The 19,155-nt window shown below is 37.3% G+C and overlaps 2 protein-coding genes across 4 annotated transcripts; both read right to left on the bottom strand.

The window, feature by feature from the left end:
• Positions 1-6: 6 nt before the first annotated feature.
• Positions 7-2,724, bottom strand: LOC105174570 (uncharacterized). Of its 2 annotated transcripts, XM_011096714.3 has the most exons (3): positions 2,355-2,721; positions 1,843-2,276; positions 7-579 (listed from the first exon to the last, which is right to left on the bottom strand). In XM_011096714.3, the coding sequence occupies exons 1-3, from the start codon at positions 2,517-2,519 to the stop codon at positions 138-140; spliced, it is 1,041 nt and encodes a 346-aa protein (XP_011095016.1). In that variant the 5' UTR covers positions 2,520-2,721; the 3' UTR covers positions 7-137. The 2 variants fall into 2 exon arrangements, with proteins under 2 accessions (XP_011095016.1, XP_020553664.1); XM_020698005.2 differs by having other exon boundaries at positions 1,843-2,724.
• Positions 2,725-3,320: 596 nt separating this feature from the next.
• On the bottom strand, positions 3,321-18,323 carry ESP4 (HEAT repeat-containing protein). 2 transcript variants are annotated; one of them, XM_011096713.3, is made up of 28 exons: positions 17,897-18,323; positions 14,942-15,101; positions 14,310-14,402; positions 14,129-14,243; positions 13,806-13,974; positions 13,555-13,729; positions 13,154-13,288; positions 12,531-13,070; positions 11,601-12,251; positions 11,449-11,517; positions 10,657-10,773; positions 10,318-10,563; positions 9,139-9,186; positions 8,900-9,040; positions 8,547-8,702; positions 8,409-8,471; positions 8,206-8,313; positions 8,040-8,123; positions 7,679-7,726; positions 6,918-6,992; positions 6,355-6,450; positions 6,200-6,280; positions 6,042-6,113; positions 5,227-5,271; positions 5,065-5,148; positions 4,199-4,302; positions 3,950-4,123; positions 3,321-3,795 (listed from the first exon to the last, which is right to left on the bottom strand). In XM_011096713.3, the coding sequence occupies exons 1-27, from the start codon at positions 18,115-18,117 to the stop codon at positions 3,979-3,981; spliced, it is 4,041 nt and encodes a 1,346-aa protein (XP_011095015.1). In that variant the 5' UTR covers positions 18,118-18,323; the 3' UTR covers positions 3,321-3,795; positions 3,950-3,978. The 2 variants fall into 2 exon arrangements, with proteins under 2 accessions (XP_011095015.1, XP_020553429.1); XM_020697770.2 differs by having other exon boundaries at positions 3,321-3,753.
• Positions 18,324-19,155: the final 832 nt, after the last annotated feature.

Raw genomic sequence — 19,155 nt, 5'->3', positions numbered from 1 at the left:
TAGATATGCTGCCAAAAAATTAACATTTGACATAAATCATGACCTGAACAACTGTTTCTGAAAGCAACTCCCACATAATTTTTCAACCAGACCTGGACAAACGAGAAAAAACATCACAACGCTCCAGCACTAGCCTTTCAAGAGGATGTTAGTAACCGCTTAATGCCAGTTTTCTGCTCCGAAGTAAGCCTGCTGGGAAACTTAATGTTGAACTTGATCCTTAAGTTCCCCTTTTTGCCAGGTTCTTTTGGGATGGGCATCCCTTCACCTTTAACAACTTCTTCATAGGTGGGACTAACAATATTGTTAATAGGTATTGTAAGATTCCGACCATCAAGCGTAGTCACTTGGACGGTATAACCAGTCAGAGCTTCAATCAAAGAAATCTTCTGGGTGACAATTAGATCGTTGCCATCTCTCTTGAACACACTATGAGGCTTTTCATCAATGATGAAGACGAGGTCAGAGGGTATGACACCTCGCTGTTCATTTCCTTTCTCTGGAAACGTTATTTTTGTTCCCTTCTTCCACCCAGGCTTTATTTCAATTGTAAGAATTTCCTCCGTAATAGTGGGTCTCCTGCAATCACACAGATAACAGAAAGAAGCAATCCGTAAGCACTCGTGATCACTAGAACTATGTGCTGATAACAGTATGGAATCAAAGTAATATGCGGATCATAAAGGCCAGCACAAGTATCTCAAAAATTAGGCTATAAACATCAAATGACAAGTATCTCCATAGGAAGATATACATTTATTTACATTAATATATGTGGATTATGAAATTAATAACTTCAGCTCAGGAACAGAGTATGAGAGACGGTTTCATCGAACCTGCAAACAGCATCAACTGAAAGGCGTCCGAAATTGAAACCTAACATACTTGTGAAACTAATGTAAAAGCATAAAATTTTCATTCATCTACGGTAACATCATAAGATACCTAAGAGAATGAGAACCCCATCCACCAAACAATTTATATATGAAACGCAGAATATATTTCATACAGACTGTTAGCAGTAGCAGCACAAGGGGTAGAGAAAATTTTGACTCCTGTATAAACATTCAGAGCACCAAGCTTACAACTGCCCTCTGGTATCCAACTGTGTATTGACTTTAACTTTCGGATTGTCAGGCATCTTTTAGTCTGAATTTCGAGAGATCACATACCAAGACAGTCAAACATTTGATCTTATTCTACAATGAATCACTTTCTACCCTAAGTAAAAGAACCATAGAATATTTGCGAGGTGGAGAAAGTGAGCAGCATGAAGTTGTTACTCTAGTTGCCTAACTAGTTATTTTTGCTTAATTACCTCTGGAATTATTTAGTTTCTGCTTTTGCTCGAGGTTGATTTTCCAAATTTAAGATACTACATTGATCAGATTTTGGCAATGCAGCAGTTTATAGAGCTGTGTCTTTACAATGCACAATCTGGGATTTGGACCAAGCGAATCTCGTAAGAAGTACGATGAATGCTGAGCATCAGTATACTATCTTATCTCTTCTCTGTCAGTGTTTGCAGAAACATCACCCATAAGCTAATCAAGTTGATCTTTTTTATTTCTTGCTCTCTTCTCTAAACAAGTGAAAGTTATACGAGATGAGATAGCAGATTCAGAAACCTACAACTCAATAAGCTAGGACATGACCAGAACAGCTCAACGCTAGCAGAAGTGACTACAGACACCAGAAAATTTCCAGTTGACAAGAATATAATCACTAGTATAAATAGAAAGAAAATTCCATTTTGACGAAACAAATCCAGTTCAATTTATTTCAAACACAAATGACCCGATCTATAAATCAGCTAAATGGCACACAAAGATCAAGTCTTACCCACTGGAGTCCGTCACATCCCGAGAAATCTTCATCTTTTTAGTTGTCCCCTTATACAAATCCTCCAGACTACAGTGCAGCGTCCGTTCAATAGCAGCAGCCTTTCGAGGCATACTACCCAAGCCTCCTTCTCCACCGGCAGCAGCATTCCTGAAGGAAGCGAAAATATCATCCCCAAACATACCCCTTGGGAGACCAGACCCGCCAGCCCTCGACCCACCACCCATATCTCCCATCCCCCCAAACGGGCTCGCGAACCCAAAAAATTCCGAAAAGATGTCATCGGCGCTGCGCGGATTAAACCGGAATGATGTAGGTCCACCTCCGTCCATCCCGCCGGAAAATCCGCCGGCACCGGGCGGCGGACCTGGCCCCTTTAGCCCTTCCTCCCCATACTGATCATAAACTGCCCTCTTTTGCGGATCACTCAACACCTGACAATAAATAAACAAATAAACAATTGGAATTAAATAACAAAAACAATTAAACAAGAGCAGTAAAGCTATAATTACGTCGTATGCTTCGGAGATTTGCTTGAATTTGGCTTCGGCTTCTTTCTTGTTGTTAGGGTTCTTGTCGGGATGCCACTTCATGGCAAGTTTGCGGTAGGCTTTCTTGAGGTCGTCATCCTTGGCGGAACGGTCCACCTGGAGAATCTTATAGTAGTCCACACCCATGATTTTCTACCTGCTATGTATCCAATCATCCACTTGTAACCTTTTTCCTTGTTTCTTCCTTTATTTCTTTCTGCTGAGTGCAAAGATTTATGCTGCGAAACTGAAGAATTTGATGAGAATTCAGTACCTTCTCCCAACTTACTTCCTTTTCAGTAGAAAAGGCAAAGCTGAAGTTGATCTCCTGCCGGAGTCTCAACTTTCTGTCGGCTGGGTTTATCTTTCATTTGGGCTGAAAAAGTTGGGCTTGGCCCATAAACGAAGTCCTGATCACCAATTCTCTTGGTTTTTATCTTTATCACCTCCCCATGTTTTTTAAGGATAAAGTACAAACAGCTCCAATAAAATCTGTTGTAATTACAAATATTTAAATAATTATATTTACAGCATTGAAATCAGCAGATTGTATAATAAATATCTCCTTCAATAAAGTGTGCTGAAGAAATATTAATTAGAAACTCATTAATTCTAAAAAATATTTATAATTACAATTGTAATTTTATCTTTTTCTTGAATAAATGTCCAATAATTATTTTGAGGAATAGAATTTTGATCTAATTCTTTGTTGCCAATAACGTAGGTGAAATGTATTTGTTATCCATGTTATGTGGTGGAACTATTAGCCGGCGCAGTAGTTTTATTTATGAACAATCGACAAAATTAAGTCATTTTCTTAAACATAACTATATACCTTTACATGTATGAGTAATCGTAAGATAATGAACTTGAAATCACACTCCAGAACGCTGAGAACTTCAAGGGAGTTACATACCAAGAACAGTGTTTAAACGTTGCAAAGGAGTATTGATGCAACAATTAAATGAAAATTCCTGTAATTCTCTTGCAGAGTTACTATATGATGAAATAGCAACATTGTCATCCTACTGATAAGGAATTACATTTGATGAGTAAAAATATAGAAGGATAGAAGACGATACCTCTTGAGAAGAAAAAGTAAAAGGAAAAAAGCTACAACATGCTCAGCTGGAGAAACTTAAGTAAGATATGCCCAGAGACTTGTGTATCGGAAAGCAGATGGCCCCTCTTTACTAATAAACTATGAATAGCACAATATGATACAAGGTGACTCGAACAATTCAATTAACTCGAGAAAAGCTCCATCGGCAGACCGGCGGGAGGCACTCGGCCATGGTTCAGCTTCCTATTTTCCATCATGATTTCACCATTGATTCTCTGGAAGACCATATTCTTCTGATAGAAGCAGGTGCTGAATTTCCTGAACCAAAAAGCATGGTCTTGTCTGAATCACCGAGTTTATCTAACAAGGTTGGAAGAACAAGAAAAGATCACCAGAGGATCATAAAATGTAAGTGGATAAATAAAACCATATGAAATTCATTGAAAGATGAGGATAAGAAAATCAAAGGAAATAATAATAGAAAGCCAAAAAGAAGCGGAAAAATATCCAATACCATCCTAATGAAAGTTTTAAGTCCTCAATTCAACTGGCAGTAGATGATTCTTTCGACTTATCCGTCGCTGCTTCCATCTCTGAATTGCCTGTCTCTGCAGTCTGAGTTTGAGTTGGCTGTGTCTGATTAGACGTTTGAGGCTCTGACACTAAGCCAAGAGCCACTAAGGTAGACCTGGAAAAAGAATACATCATTTAACTTCTTAAACAGAAAAGAAAAATGACCCACTAGAATATAATGACTTTAAACCTTGGAAGCGAAGATCTTATGTGAGGTTGGCTTGCATGGGCAACTAAGGGAGCCTTGAGAGCAGGAGTTCTATTTAAAGCATTTTCAAGCTGTGCTGTAGGTAGCTGAAAGATCATGGCAAACATTCCAATTAGAAGAAAGTACATCAAACAAAAAATCCCAGGATAAAAACGTTACTAGTTTATTTCCAAAAAACTGCATTTTGTAGGTCAATCTTCAAGTGCTATACGTATATTAGTTACACCTTTGAATCTTCTGTTCATCCCGTTAAGGAACAGATGTTATACTGAAAGATCAAGGTACATATGTACAATTTCTCGAGATATGATATTTTATGATGAATATACTCTTAGCATGATTTCATGTTTTTTTCAACAAGACCACCAACTCTTAGATTAATAGCAGCGATAGGATTTCCCACTCAAAGAGCTGCGGCTACAATTTATGCATGATGATTTATGTATATGAATGACATAGTTCAACTAATCAACTCAATAGTTTTAGAAATATATGGTATATTCAGTAACAAAAACACATGTCATTTACGGTCAAAATGTGGATTAGCAGTTTTACTCTTTATGTTGTTGTAGGACCAGAGACTAAGTGTGCTTAATCCATGTATATGCCACACGAACTACTTACAAAAATATATAGATCCATGCCAAAAGTAAAACAGATATGATGACAAATAGGAAACTGTTTTAACAGAGTTTCAGTTTTTCACAGAAGAAAGGGATTATGTTGGAAAAAGTAAACATAAAGATCCATATCTAGAAGAATGTGATTAACCAAGTAGAACACAAAACGATAACAGATGAGGCTGACAACCCAAAGAACTGATAATTGACTGCATTGCAAACACACACCTGAAGCAGAACACTGAAAGACTGTGGCTTTGTCAAAAGAGCGCACTTCACGAATCCCACCCACAGCTTTGGATATTTCCATATCTACATTTCATAAATATTATATAAAGTAGTACGCTAAACAAGAGAAGTGGAACTAGGAACTTGTCTTTAAAGGGGTACCTGCTTGCTTACAAGACGGGAAAGGATCTCCATAATGAATTCCACCTGAAAAGGTTATCCAGAAAAGTCAGAAATGGTAGCAGAAGGATGACGAACGCGCTCAGAGATTACCATAAAGCAATCAGGAAAATAGTCAATAATTATGTGCCATACCTAATATTACTTTGGTTCACAATGTAAACCTTGACAACCTAATTTGAATAAAACTCTAAAACTTTGCTCCAAGGACATCAGAAAAGAAATCTAATAACAGAGACACTAACATAATGTTTGGATTCGTTTTCTAAGTGTTTTGTTGTGTTTTGTGGAAATAGAGAGAGAAAAACAAAGATAAACAAGTGTGTGTTAGAGATAGTATGTATGTTTGGATTTGTTTTTGGAGATAATTTAAAATAAGTATTATATATTTAATGTTGTGTTTTGGGAGACAAAAATTACTATTCATTGTCAAATCATGTCTTTGGAGATAATTTAAAATAAGTATTATATGTTTAATGTTGTATTTTGGGAGACAAAAATTACTATTCATTGTCAAATCATGCCTTTTTTATATATATTTATGTCTATATGTGTGTATATATATATGTATGTTTTTTATGCTAAAACAGTTAAAAACACCTAAATAAGGTGTTTTTGAATGATGACAAACATTGGGTATGTTTTGACTTGTCTCGGAAATAAGTTGAAAATGAAAACAAACATAGTGTAATATTCTGACTGATTTTCCGTACACATGGAATACTGATCCTCACAAGCACATCAAGTAGATAAATTATCAACTGAATCAAGATGTCGGTAGGTCACATGTGCCTTACCAAAGAAGGAAAAGCACCAATTGCCTGCAATACCGTGCGCATAAATAACAAGGGAAGAGGAATTTGCTCAACCTGCACAACCATAGAAGTGTTACTGTACATTAAGATGTTAAATTGAAAAGGAGAGAATGTTACAAGTTAGTAAAAGTTTTTCTTACCAACTGATTCAAGACTTTGGCCAGAACTTGCTGAGAAAATATATGCCGCTGCTCAAAACAAGCATTGCAGGCATCTGTGACCTGCTTAGAAAGAAATTCTTCAGTAAATAAGTAGATTCAGAATAACTGAGATACATAATGAGTACAATCATTGCCTTTTTCAATGGAATTCCATCTCTATCAGGATCAATCCCATGGATCGCAATTAGTGCTTCGGCTGGAGTGAGCACTGGTGGAGAATGATTTAGCCCCTGGGAAATAGCATTTCAAGAAAACTCTTAGGTGAGAAATAAAAAACATCAAAATCATGATTTGTTTTTTACCTCGTCACCTTTTTTCTGGGACACTTATTTAAATACACATCGGATACAGTGAAGACTAAAGAATTTTGAAGAAAGAGGGTCATAAAAATTGGATGTTAAAGGCCATACACACAACACTGATATTCAGCATGTTGCTTCAGCAAATATTTGGGGGAAGGTTATGATCAATTCATCATAATTAGCTCGACATTAAACTGGTATCTCTTACCTACAAGACAAGGGATCAAAAAGGCCCAAGAACATAGTGTACATAAAGACAACTACTCCCTAAAGCAGACTTGTCTTGATATAACACATTCAAATCCTTAAGATTCAAATCCATGAAAAGTTTATCCCTATAACGCAAGTATAGTAAAATACCATGCCTGGTCAAGATACACTGAATATTAAAATACCTGAAGAACACGAGTAAGCGCAACTTGGAACTTATCCAAAGGTGCATTAACAAGCTGAGGGAAAAGGAGTAAAACCTGGCAAGCCGAAGACAATTATTTTTGTAAGAAAACGTAAATGAGAAAAAAAGGAGAACAAAAAAGATTAAATGCATATGGACGACAGAATTTAAGGTTGGGGAGAAGACACTACTAATTTACTTGCAACTGTTTGAATTTAAACCTTCATGAACTAAGTGCCACATTTGGTATATAATATGTGAAAAGACAAATAAACTCAAAACCACCCTGCAGCCCACCAGAAAACCTATTGGTAGCAAGAGGTCAAAACCAAGAAGAGTATACAAACGTTCCACACTGTTTTATCAGTGGTAAATACCAGCAAACAATTTATTGATGGTTTTTATGATCACAAAATTTACACAAAGCTGAAACAAGTTAAGTGAATTAATCGGTATTATCCATTGAATCATTTGCATTATAAACAGAATCATAGCTGTCCTGAATGTTCCGTTTACATTTTAGCTAAGGTTGGTCATTTGCAGCAACTCAATAGCAATGACAGTTTCATAGAAATCATAATTAACAATGAAAAACGAGTTCTTAAGAAGTAGGGAAAAACACAACATGCAAAAGCACGAAATCCCTCACTCATCTGGAAAATATTCTCAGTTAAAGAAGATTCTGTAAAAAAAGATTGTACCAGGAGCAGTCATGATCAGAAGGTGAAAAAGGAAAAACTAGATAAAGGAAGCGAATTTAACCTCATCTTTTGGGAGGAATGCTAATATTGGAATAAGAATATCTATATCCTGCGAAAAAGCAAGCAACAAAAATTAGAACGGCAAAAGCTACAAATTTTATTTTGTAGATGGTGTCTGGCAGGAGGAAGAAAAACTATATAAAAAATATTTGCCAGGAATTGTCAAGTACAATAACAGCTAAGTGACTGCAACCAATGAAAATGCATTGTAATAGAACTAGCAGTTGTTTAAAGAAGTAACATATATTATGGTACTTGGATGATAACGTTGAAATTTCAGAAGGGAATACTTGATCACCGAAGTAAAAGACTTGAGTAGGGTAAAGATAGTGAACAGACAATAATATGGATCTGTTAGTTACCTTTAGCTTTGTATCGTATAACCTCTTAACAGTAGTTAATAAATCCGGAGAAGGAACTGTTCCATCTGTAAGTGTATGCACAACCTGCAGTTGCATAAGCAAGCATGAGGCAAAACAGATACTACACACATGCCAGCCCTAAGAAGATTATGTTAAAAAGCAAGACCTGAGTTATAAGCCCTTCACTTCCAGTTGGTGGATCTGATAAAATATCAAGGAGCTCTCTGGACGAGCCAATAGTTCGAACAAGTAAGGGGATTTGATGATGAACTGCCTGCTCCATGATAAAGCTGGTCATCATATAATCCTAAGCAAATCTGGACGTATGTAGAGCCCCTTATTGACACAGTTTAAGAGATTGAATAAAACCTGCTTTGCGGCCTTGGATGTGCCTTTATAGACATCAAATATTTGCCGGAAAAGGGAATGTTTCTGTTAACCAAGCATGATATATTAGATTGAAAAGTATAAAGCCAAATCATCAAGCCTGAAAAGCAACAGAAATACCTTTGTACACAATGCAAAATATAGGGACATGCAACGTTGCACCTCAGCTATCATAGACAATGGAATGCTTTCAGATGCTGAGTTCTGATGATTACCAACGGCGATCTCTTTAACTGCCAAACTCACCGACTGTTTTTCACTTGAAGGATTCTCATCCTAAATAGAATGAATTTCAAATTTCTAAAATATGGAGATATAGGAACCAGTTTGTTAAAGCATAGATGGGACAAAACCGAACAAGTGATTCAATAGTACCAAACTCACTATAAATGTGGAGTACAAAAAAATTTGATATGACATTCACATGCAAGACGATTTGATTATTGAGATGACATTCACTTTTCAATTATTACCTTTTGTAGTTCAGCATGGATTCCATCAGCCTCTTTTTCCACTTCAATTTGATTATCACCTACAACTGATAGCAACATTTCCTTGGCAAAATCTTCGATTTTTTCAGATATGGATGATAAAGGATAAAGCTTATTCGCCACCTAGAAAGTCAAAATATAACATAATGAAGGCTGCTGAATCTTAATTCTTTTTGGAGAATACATTAAAATCTCTAGTAAAAGAAATTGTGAATAAATACCAGACGTATAGCTTTCATTCGTACTTCTTCCAAGTGATGAACTGCACTCTATTGAAAAATCAAACATAAAAGTCAGAGCAACGAAAATTGGATGAGAAACTAGACACAAGGCACAGGGATTCATACTGACTTCTCAATCAGAACAGGTTGAGCAATTCATATAAATACTTTGGTCGAAATAATGGAATTTTTTAAGTCAAATTTTGCAATATTAAATAGGAAAACAGTAAACAAAGAAAAAACAGTCAACATCTAGGAATTGGCTGATATATCATAACAAGGAATTACGTTTGCCACAGACTCTAAAGGCTACCCTCAAGCTCCCGGACTTGAAGATATTCAATCTTGAACATTCAGAAAATGAAATATGTATTTTTGTGTCTGTACAATTCCTTACTTCTCACCTGACACATTTAACCTGGAAGGACAAGTTATGACCCAAAAAGCATAAAAAGATTATCAGTCAGCATTTCTCCAAGACCCATTGGCTGCCACCAATACCACTCTTGTCCACCCGAACCACCACCTCATTCACAGATCACAACAGTGAAACAAAAGGATTAAAGGTGAAGATGGCTGATGGCTGATGGCTGATGGCTGATGGGCAGGCAGACAAGATGGAAAGAGGCTGATTGTTGATGTCTAAGGGAAGTTATGGCCAGTAAAATAATCTCACAGCAAGGACGGGTTTGCCTTCAAGTCTTGTAACTTCCTTTCTCGCTAGGAAGTAGTATCAGATTCCTCGAAACTTTTGGTGCTTTTAAGAATCTCATAATAGTAGGAACTTTTCCGCTGCTTTGAGAATCTTATAACAGCAGAAACTGTGTCAGGGGCAGAAATGTGAAATGAATGAATCAAGAAGATGGCGGCCAAGGGAAGTACCTTAATTTCACTTTTCTCTTTCTGGAGCAAACTAACATTTTTTGACAAACTCTTGATTAGGTGCAAGGGCCATTTAAGTATAAAAAGGCAACAGTCTATTACTTTCTATTACAGCATATGCATGTAGTATGTATGTTGTCTGCATACAAGTAGGCACATACAAGTGATTGTGTATGTGTGTGGAGATAAAAAGTGAGAGCACTGTACACGAGAGAATGATCAAGATAATAGACAGAGACAAGAATCCAGTCCATCAAAAGAAAATTCTGCCATGAAATTTAGTATCTGGAGTGACACCTTCAAAGCAATTTTGAGGCAAGCATCTCGAATAGGAGGTCTCGTCAAAATCAGGCTCCATACAGTACTCAGCCCTTGGGTAACTCGATCTCCACCCTGCATCTCCCTATCATCATTATCACTACTACCAGGAGAACATAAGGACTCCAACATTTCAAATATCGACTTTGGCAGATATGGGACTTCACCAAGCAATCTACTCAAAGATTTGTCAGAAGCTGGAAAAGAATCTCTCAGTGTTTCTGCCTGTATTATTAGAAAGGAAAATAAAGATATGAAAGTGAAATTTCACAAGATATTCAAGAGGAACAAACTGGAAACTTGGAAATGAATGCACACCACTTGGAGAAGAAAAGTTTCATATACAGATGTAGCAGTTGTCGAAGTAAAAAAGTCACGGTCTTCTTCTGCCTCACCAAACAACCTGTATAGCACGCGCAATGTTAACTCGTGCCCCTGAAGATGTACATTAATCAGCCACATGTAGAAATCACGAGGAGCTTAAAAGAACATGCCTCAGAAAGATGGACAATGGAAGCAGAACATCAGAGGAGGCAGAAAAGTAAATAAATACGAAGGTTCTAAAGAATAGGCAAGATCAAGAAAAACAAAAGTTGATGGGAATGGAGACCTGGATAAGACAAGAGAAAGTAATATAATAACTATCCCAATTTCCAAATTTACAACAATAACAATACATCAGGATATAGCTGCTTATATGCTAGAGCCTCCCATCCTGGGCTTTTACAATCTCGAAGATATTCGGCTAACTCTACTAGAAGGCAACAATATATTTATGATAAATTATTATTTTAAGGAAAAATAATGGAACTATGTATTCAGCTTAGTTAGCATGGTTTTTGAAGCCATACCATGAAAAGATCATCCAAAACCACACACAATTAAGAAAAGAAACAGCAGGCTGTGGGGAAAAGCAATAGAAGTATTAATATTTTCTCCCCCTCTACCAAATATATTACGAAGTTACTATACATATAGTTCCTCATGCTCTGTTCAACAAGTTTCGAGTGTGAATCAGGAGAATTCAACTCATGAAATATAAATTGAAAAGCATATTGAAATCACGCCAACTGTTACAACCAAAGAAAACAGAAGTAGATCTTCATTTACCTCATGATTTACATAGTCTGACAGTATATGTGTTTTCAGTAACTTCCATGGGTCGAGCTCCAATGGAAACTGTATCAGAAAACATCACAACAAGCATTTAGTGATTAGCATCATAAAGGGCTACTGGTTCACAAACGTCAGAGTGCTTTTACCTCCATTCCTGAATGGGCAAGAATCGAAAAACGGACTTCAGACCCTCCAGCAACAGTAACCTGCTTATAAGCATCAACAATGCGCACAAAAGCCAGTTGTTGTAACTGGTCTTTTTGTTCATCCGCAAGGCAGATAACAGGGGCAGATATCTTGGGCAGAACCAACTGGGAAGATAACCCAACAGAAGTTGCAGTAGAGGAATTCATGTTATTTGTGTCCGTGATTGCTGCTTTAGGGCTAAGCTCCTCAGACCGATCGGTAGAGAATGATTGAGCTAATTCTATCTGCGTCTTGTCTAATTCTATTGGCATCCTACCTAAATTAGTAAATGTTTCCTGATTGGCATCATTTAAATCAGTCAGATTGGCATCTTCTAACTCAGTCAAGGCCCTTGGAAAAACAGCAGCATCTTCAGGCAAAGCATCATCCTCAGTGGATAAAGCAAGTCCAGGTATTTCATTTCCCACACCTTCATTTTCAATGACTACAGAAGTGATCGCTCCATAACCAGCCTCCATTGCAGATGGAATCTCTTCAGGGGAAACAGACTCATTGACATGCACTGTTTCTTGCCTTGCACGATTCAAATCATCATATGCAACATTACTATCAGCAATAGTCGCCGGCGGTTCCTCTTCTTCTTGAGTTTGCTGCAATTCCAATCAAGTCACGCCAAATAACAAGCAACGGAAGCCATGGATCAACAGCATTACAGTCAGGAATTTAGGAAACGAAAATATATAAGTTGCTATCTTAAGGAAAAACAAGAAACTAATAAGTGCTGACTATTAAATAAAGCACCCAGAATTAGGAATTTAGGAAGCAAAAATGAATAAGTTGCTATCTTAAGGAAAACTAAGAAATTACTAAGTGCCTGACATTAAATAAAGCACCACAGAATTAGATTTAAATAAGAAAAAGATACATGCCTGAAGCCCACTAGATACCGAGTGATGAGGATCCTCGGTTCCCGTTTCTTTCTCCAGAGGAATAGATTCTGAAAGTATGTCCCTAAGCAACAAAGACAAATGTTTGATGTGGGTATCAGGAAAGGCAACCATATCTGTAAGTGGCTCTTCATCCGCTTCAGATGTAGGGGTTTGCAGAGGAAGATTCCGCAAATTAACCATAACTACTTCAGCTAACAAGTCAGCTGATATGCTAGAGATGAGAATCTCCAAAGAAGCACTGGCTTTCTCGCCCTGAGCAACCAATGCAGCAAACATTGCCACAAGCTGCTGTACAGGTCCACTATCTGAATCCTCTCTGGATGGTGTTTGCCCACTAGAAGAGACCCCCTCCTGTCTCCCGCTGATTTCATGTCCTGGTTCCTTTAAGTTGTCAGGTGTTGACCTGGCACGCTTTCCAGACATGTCATCCTGAGTAAATTCTGATGAATCTAGCACTCCAGTTCTTTTTCTACCAGCATTTTTATGTTCAGTTACAAATGCTACAGAAGGTTTTTCATTCTGCAAGAAGTTTGTGGAATCATTTCCATACATTTCTCTTCTTAGATGGATGTCCTTAGAATAATCAGCTGATGAAAAAATACCTCATGAATTTGAACCACATATGCATCCCCTGGCCACTCTTCTCTTCCCTTGTTCTCTGATATTTCATTTCTAGCCTGTTCAGTTGGTCTTCCAACTTTAATTTCTTTAAGTGCACTAACAAGGCGATCCCGCCACTGGAGAACAAAAGAATCCAGATAAACTACAGGGGAAAATCATTCATTTCTGGAATTCAAGAAGCTAAAAGATTATCGAGCCATACAAATCTGAATAGAATTATTTGGCTACAACATTGATAGTAAAAGTGAAACATTTCTCTGTGAATTGTTATAAACTACACTAAATGAAAATGACACTTAATAGTGGATGCATGACAATTAGAGCCAGTAGGAAAAATGGCACAACAGTAATCATAGCTATGAAGGAAAACAAAAGAACATACCGGTGCAGCACCAGGGTGTGTACAGTTCAAACAAGACTCAAAAGCACTTCTCAGAGCATGATGAACCCCAGCAAGATGCAAGCCTTTGCTAGTACAGCTTGAAGGGTCCAATCCAAGTAAAACTGGCAGTATGCGACCATAAAAGGCAGGCCTCTTCCTTGCAACTGTTGAAAGACTAAGAAATAGGAAGGAAGACGAATTAAACTATGTGATAGAGGGGTATGCCTATGTTTGTGATAAAGAGAGTGTACCTTTTAATTAGCACAATCATCACCAAATAACTATGTGATTTCAGAGAAGGGAATCTCAGCTGATCCAGCAGTAGACCCAAATTTTGGCTTGCTTCGGCTGATAGATCTCTGACATTGAGTATTGGATGTCCACCGCGCAGCCATGAGACATTGAATTCTTCAAACTTCCCTGCAGGAAAAGTAAGCAGCTCAGACATATATATATACACACATGCAATATAGACCCACACAATATACATTCTGCATGTAGTTTCCGTCCATATACAAAGCCAGAACCTTATTTTGTAAAGTACAAATTCCATAAAAATGTAGGTATATATTACCTTCAGAAACATGATCAGGTGGTGGCTCCAAAGAGCCATTAGGATCAGGGGTATAAAGTAGCACCATTGATTCCACAAACTTCAATGCAGGCAATCTTCTACCATCATTCCCCACCTTACAACATGTTCAGTAGTCAAACACTGTTCACAAAGATGTCTTCAAGCTCTAAGTGACACTTACCTTAAAGGCCATGGAGTATATTTCATCTCTAAACTTTAGCACACATTCCCATGATGATTTCAGTGATTCGTTGAACTCACTTGAGTACAAGCCCTGTTAAACAATATGTAACATTATATGGTGGCAGAGAGGCTTCCTCACAGCAGCATACTGGAAATATGGAAATTGTAAAAATAGGGAAGGGGGAAGAAGGCGTGCAACTCCGACTACTCAGGCCACATCATTTACCACTGTATTGCATGCTACAACCAAACTGTGGTTAGTAGCAGGCAAATTTTGCATAAGGAAAGCCGTATATCACTTCAGTTCTTATTTTAAGCGGTAAAAGACTTTATTCTGGTGTAACAAGAAACTAAGAAGTAACATAAATGGTAAGGAAAACAAAAGAAAAGAAGGAAAAACACTCAAGAGTCACCGATCCATGACCAGATTAGATAAACCATATGGACAAGTATTAACTAATAAACAAGATGCCAGATAAACAACAATAGACATGATTCTTAGCATCAATGAAGTTGTAGGATTTAAAATGTGAGCTAGAATTTCACCACTACCACAGTCCAACCATGTTGATGCCATATCAAAATTATAATATGAGATTTTCATGCTACGGATCCAAAACCTGAACCAACCTGGATGGCAACTTTGACCAGAGAACAGCGGAATATATCAACACCGCATGTGATGGCCTGTCGAGCAACAGCTGGTGTATCATCTTTCAAAGCAGCTATCAGCGCTGGTATAATATCAGGTAACAACTCCGAGTGCTTCAAACCAATTTCACCAATCATCCTACATCAAAGGAGACCATTATCAAGGTCTTGATGTACAAAATAGAGACCTAAAAACTCTTCAACACTGGTTTTTGTACTTCACTGCATTACACCGTCCAGAGAACTCAGAAATGCAATATATAAACCCCCAAAATTAGGTCAGATCCAATAAGATAACCCAACCAGACCTATGGCCAACAACACTTGCATGTCAAAATAGAAGAGAGAATTAAATGGCTTCCCTTACAAGTTTCCACTAAAACTAGGAAACACCACATCCATCATATGCATGGATATTTTGCATACTTATACATGATTTTATACAGTCATAAGCACGGAGCACAAGTAATAAGTGTCAATTTCAAACAGAACAATCCAAAAGAATACTTATTTTAAACATCGGATACAACCATGGCTAGTTCGACCAGTCCAACCAGGAACCGGTCCTTCGACCATCCGGGTTTGACCTAAAAAACAGTGTGTCGATACCGGGACGTAATGGTCAAAACTAGCTGTCCAGTGAACCAGTTGAAAACTGTTTTCAGCTTACATTATGCGGGGGACACCAAAATTGCACAAAAAGGGAACTGCCAAAGTGGGAAAACGATAGGGGTGATCAAAAAATTTTAAAAACGCCTGAACCAAACCGACTCATACCGTTTTTCATGATTTGTTTTTCAAACCACAATTCTAAATTTAGAGTAAAATCGCATGGCACTATTGGTTTGGATTTAATTTAGAACTTTAAAAAACCACCAAAAACCGGACCGCACCACTAAATATATAATTATTTTTTAAATTATATATATAATATTTCTTTGGAGGAATAACTGGATTAGAATGCAAGTTGTTTTTGTATGAGAATCCACTGCATGGAAGTTAAGGTGCCTCTCCTTTCAATACAGGGACGCGAGAGTTGGATATGAGGAATTAGATCGGCTGTCCACCAGTTCAATAGGAGCTTGCATTCACTGCATCAATGAATATGCTTAATAATTTGATAAAATAATTCATTTTTAGAAGAATGTCATATTTGAATTGAATTATATAATCTCAAAATTCATATGTTATCAAAGATACATATTACAAAGCTCATTTTTATAAAATTTATGTTTGGACTTAACGTTAATTCTTTAAGCCCATTCAAGTTTTAAGCCCATCTAAATTATTGTCTCAATTTTTCATTCATTTTTTCTCCCCTTTTTTTTGTCCCCCTTTTCCTCTTCTCTCTACCGCTCTCTTTTTTGTGTCTTGTTATCTATTATCTCTGTTCTCTCTAAAATCGACCATTGGCCTTTGCTGGATTGAGTGTTTCCTTATTGGATTAATATATATGATCTTATATTTTAATTTAATTAAAGTTGTGGAAGTGTTGGTGGTCTATGGTGCATAATGTTGGTTTTTTTTTTTTTGCTACATGCAAACACTTGTTTCATTTATTGATTTTTGTTAGTCTCAATGTCTTATTTTTGTTATAAGTATTAAAACCACCAAACCGTCCGAAACCGCACAAAACCGCACCTTTGATTTTGGTTTCAAAAGTGGCAATTTAAAAAATTATTTTATAAAACCGCCAATGGCAATTCGATTTGAAAATAGGTTTAAAAAAAACCGAAACCGCACCGTGAGCACCCCTAGAAAATGAAAATAAGGCTTCCTTTCTTCACTCTTCTTCACTCACCAGCTTAGCTCCAATACAAGACCAAGAAGCTTCAACTCTCCTCCTTCTCTAACTGTAGCTCAGAGCCACTGCCCTTGGCCACCACCACCAAACTTCGATAAATTCCTTTCTTCCCCTCTTCTTCATCTCCCTAAGTCCTGTTCTACAAGCTTTTTCCACTCACCAAACTTTTTTCTTTTGTCAAGTCAGCAACAGTCAGCGGGTGCCTCTGTTGATTCAAACAGAGGCAGCAGCCACTGCCACTACCTCTATTGCTTCCAAACAGAGGCAACAGTAGCGCCTCTTGAAACAGCAACAGTGGCAGCTCTGTTGCTGTTTCAACAGCAAACCTGTTGTTAATTTGAATACATTATGGCAATGTTAATTTTCTGTTAATGTTAATTTGAATACAGAACTGAAAACATTGTTGTTAATGTTAAATTTTTGTTTTCAATTAATTGAATTGTATAAACAGTATTCATCTTATAAATTGTTGCCATAATTTGTATGCTACACATATATACATATAGACATGTATATATTATAGCTTGGTCAATTGGTGTTTTCAATTCGGTCCAACTGGTGACACCAGTGACCCGGTACCCTGTATGCTCCAAGCTCTGTTCAGTTTTCGAAACATTGGGTACGAAGACAATTGCAAACAGACTAAGCATAATAAACAAGTAAGGCTGCTAATGAACCGAGCTGTTCCCCAGTGATTATAAGCAACTGTATGGAGAACACTGATTTCTAGAAGACACTAAATCCTAATAAGGACCATTGATTAACCAGAAATACATAAGGAGTCTCTTTTGATTTATCCTGCCCTGTTGATGTTTTTGCATATCAGCCAATGATTTGTTATACAATTATCCTTCTCCAGATCTACCTACTCGGCCCATTTGACATGAGTGCTAAGATCAAAAACATCTGAACTCATCTTAGGAACAAAACAAGTTTTCAATTAACATCTCTAGCACAATGAACAATTCAAGCAGTCTACATTTAGAGAAATAAAAAAAGAAAAGGTACAGAGAAGTACTAAACTACTATACAATAACTCCTATGAACAAAATGCATTCACACATATACAATTTGCCAAATCAAACACACATGCAAATGTACAACAAGAATATGTGACCAAACGCGCTTACTGAATAATGAATTTGCGGACTGGGCTAGAACGGTCTGAAAGGAGGTCAAGAATAGGGGAGAGGAAGTCCACGAGCAGCACAGAATCCGCGGCTAAGAGCTCGTCACGCAGCCTCCGCAACTTGTCCAGCTTCGTCCCCATGTCAGCGGAACCGCTTTGCTTAATTGAGTTGATTCGGCTAGCGAGTTTCGCTCTGGAAACCGCCGCCATCACTCCCACCATTGCCTCTGTCGCAACAAGGGAAAAGTGAACAAAGAAACCCTAGGTTTCTCGCATAACGCATAAAGCTACCATGGAATTTTGAGAACTGAAGGGCAGTTTAAAGAGAAATTGACTATATTTTGATTGGAGAGTGGGAGTGTGGGAATAAACTTCCCGTGGCCGGATTATCGTCTCCGGGAAGGCGGGATTGTGTTAAAAGTACAGCTAAGCAGGATTTTGTCAGTGAACTAAAAGCATGGTTCGTGATGGATGGGCTGAGTATCCCTCTCGGCCCAATTAATTCATAAGAAGTCCTGGCCCATTCAGTAACTTGAATGAATATTTGAAGTGATACGTTCATACTTCATATAGGTTCCAGACCTTCTTGGGCCTTAATAAAAAGATGGTCCAAGTGGAGGCCCAATATTGATGCTCTGTGAGGCCCTATTTTCTAGATCACTCTGCCCTTTGTCACTTTGAAGGGCTACATAAACTCATTTATTTGTGGGAAAGATTTTAATTTAGATTGAATTTCATCATATCAAAATTAATTATATAATAAGTATAATATACTTGTGATATGATTAATGTATAATTTAATAAAAGTGGCTGATTATATTATAAGTGTATCATATTTAATCTATGATTGATTTGGTTTGATTAAATATAATTTGGGGTTAAATCCATTTTGCCCCCCTGTGATATAACAAAATATCAAAAACCCCTTTATAAAATTTTTAATATCAAAAATCACCCCTAGGTTACCAATAAATAATCACACAGCCCCCTGGTCAATTTGAATCTATTTTTTTAGAAATAATGACTAAAATACCCTTCTAGTCAAACCGGTCAACTAGGCTTATTAATATATAATTATTTTAATTTATAATTTTTAACATATATTTATAATACATATAATTATAATTTATAAAAAAAATTAAAAAATAATAATTATACCCCATTCCCCCCACCCCCACCCCCACCGGGCCCACCCCCACCTCCATCTTCTTCCCCCCTCCCCCACCCCTTCCACCTCCAAACCCCCCCTTCCCTCCCCCC

Source organism: Sesamum indicum, linkage group LG11 (genome assembly GCF_026168435.1).
Source record: "Sesamum indicum cultivar Baizhima isolate 11 linkage group LG11, ASM2616843v1, whole genome shotgun sequence".
Taxonomy (NCBI): domain Eukaryota; kingdom Viridiplantae; phylum Streptophyta; class Magnoliopsida; order Lamiales; family Pedaliaceae; genus Sesamum; species Sesamum indicum.
The sequence above is the reverse complement of the archived record's forward strand: the minus strand, read 5'-3'. Positions and strand labels throughout refer to the sequence as shown.